The sequence below is a fragment of the Papilio xuthus genome, unplaced genomic scaffold, assembly GCF_000836235.2.
Source record: "Papilio xuthus unplaced genomic scaffold, Pxut_1.1 DF827756.1, whole genome shotgun sequence".
In the NCBI taxonomy this organism is placed as follows: domain Eukaryota; kingdom Metazoa; phylum Arthropoda; class Insecta; order Lepidoptera; family Papilionidae; genus Papilio; species Papilio xuthus.
The window spans coordinates 5,324,282-5,326,362 of NW_013530893.1; the positions used below are offsets into that span (position 1 = coordinate 5,324,282).

At 44.0% G+C, this 2,081-nt stretch overlaps 1 protein-coding gene across 1 annotated transcript in view; it reads left to right on the forward strand.

Moving 5' to 3' along the window:
• Unc-115a (actin binding LIM protein Uncoordinated 115a) overlaps positions 1-2,081 on the forward strand; it is a 50,128-nt gene that overhangs the window by 30,482 nt on the left and 17,565 nt on the right. The window contains exon 12 of the mRNA XM_013309853.1: positions 1,785-1,955. Coding sequence (XP_013165307.1) covers positions 1,785-1,955 — 171 coding nt within the window. The remainder of the gene's footprint in view (positions 1-1,784; positions 1,956-2,081) is intronic.

A 2,081-nucleotide genomic window follows, 5' to 3' on the forward strand; every position in this document is an offset into this window, starting at 1 on the left:
AGCCCGCACACAGCCCACACACAGCCTACACATAGCCCACACACAGCCCACACACAGCGACAGCGGCAGTGGCGCGCCACTCGAAACTCACACTTAAACAAACAAGTTATTTTACGAACAATACTTTGATGACATTTTACTTTGAATCGAACATCATCACATCACATATATGTACTAACTATAAATTAACTGCACCGCTCTCAGTGACTGTGTTTGCACAAAACATGTTGTCATCTCTGTCGTTGTCACTGAGCAGACAGAGACAATGATATGTTCCAACACAAATGTACGCTAATTAAATTTAACTATTTTCTTTGGATTTATATGAACTAATATTTCCTCATTCCTCTGCAATTAATATTGGTGATTTTTAGAATAACATCGTAATATTATTATAATGGGGAGAAAAACTGAAAGCTTGCGTCAAGAGTGTACTGTCCTCTCTCTAATTTTATACGTGAAGCTAGCGGTTTAAGAAAATGTGTTCCTTTTTATAATTTTTGTTCCCAAATCTCTCAATCTCTATTTTTTAATTTTTGAGTAAAATTTGAGGGAAATCGTTGCTATGACTACAGTCCACAGAGTTCCTTGTGCATACAATAAGTGTTGTACAGTCAGTGCTACAATCACTCTCTCGAAGCAGCTGACATGTACAGCGAGCAAAGTGCAGTTTCTCTCCCCATTGTCCGTGTCCGCGCGCTGCCCCGCCATGCCCCGCCATGCCCCGCCATGCTGAAGTCATTTCCTTGAGAACTCGAAGGCCGCCGACTTATTTGTGACTTACTAAAGCAAACTAAGGAATGGTCGCTAACGACATTTGTGTGCTAGTTCCCGTGTGTACAACAGACGACAATATTACACTTAGCCTTGCGGTCATATAAACATGATACGAGCGAGGAGTGAGAGTATGCCTCGTGCGGCTCCCGGCTACAGGTGAGCTGACTGCAGATATTTCTCCCTGACCCGCTTATGTTCGTCCCGCGATTACTCTGCCGCATCCGGAGTCATTCAGTATTGCATGGACACGTGTCATGTTACTTTGTCAGCTTCTCTTCTCGCATCCTGCATCCTGCATCCTGCATCATTGTAGTACACTGTAGCTTGTGCATGACATCTCTGTTACACGCGCACCTTTCTGTACTGACATTTAACTAAACCTATAGGAACATTATATATTGTTTGCATCATATTACATAATGTCATGTACTCGTACATGGTTCACCTTGAGACTTGCACACCTCATGTCTCTCATCTCTTTCTTTCATGTTCATTATTTCCTTCACTTTTTATTATATGTTTAATTCATACATTTTGTTGTACTTTTATTTTATTTATTTTAGTATAAAATGTCATGATATAATGTTTTCAGTAGGATATTCATTTGCGCAGTGATTTTGCATTCGCACGTTTGCCTTCACACAGTTTCTAACTTAAAGTCTTGTTACTGAATAATTAAAAAAATTATAAAAGATTCAAATTCTTATAATTAATAATAAAAAAATTTCATCAGTAAGAATAAATGATTTCTTTACATCGATATGGAAATTTTGTGACGGCCGCAATACTTTACATTAAAATGATGTCTTCCATATGTTGTAACACAACAGTGTGTGCTCTGTGCAAGTTGCGCGTGCAGCATTACGGAGACATGTGCATGTTGTATGTACACTGTCAGACATCTCGCTCTGTCCTCTCTCACCACGATGCGATACAAGAGGGACTAGAAGAGTAGATCAATACAGCGGGAGGTTGAGTGCGACACCTGTCGCAAGGTCCCGATCTAGTGCTGGTGTTGTGCGGAGCGAGGTGTGCGCAGTGTGCGCAGTGAGCGCAGTGTGTGGTACGTGAGCTGTATGTGCCGTGTGTTGGGGGCAGGCGAGGGCGGGGCCGGAGGCGGGGGCGGGGGCCGCAGCAGCACGCTGCCGCCGGGCGCGCGGCTGGCGCACCTCAGTCAGGTAACTCGGGGCCCGGTCGGACCTCGCTTCTATAACTATTTAGGTTAGCCGTGCGGGTCTTATTGTCGTTCGGATGTGGATAACAAGCGTGGCCGCTCTTGTGTTGGGCCGGGGGATGGGGCGGGG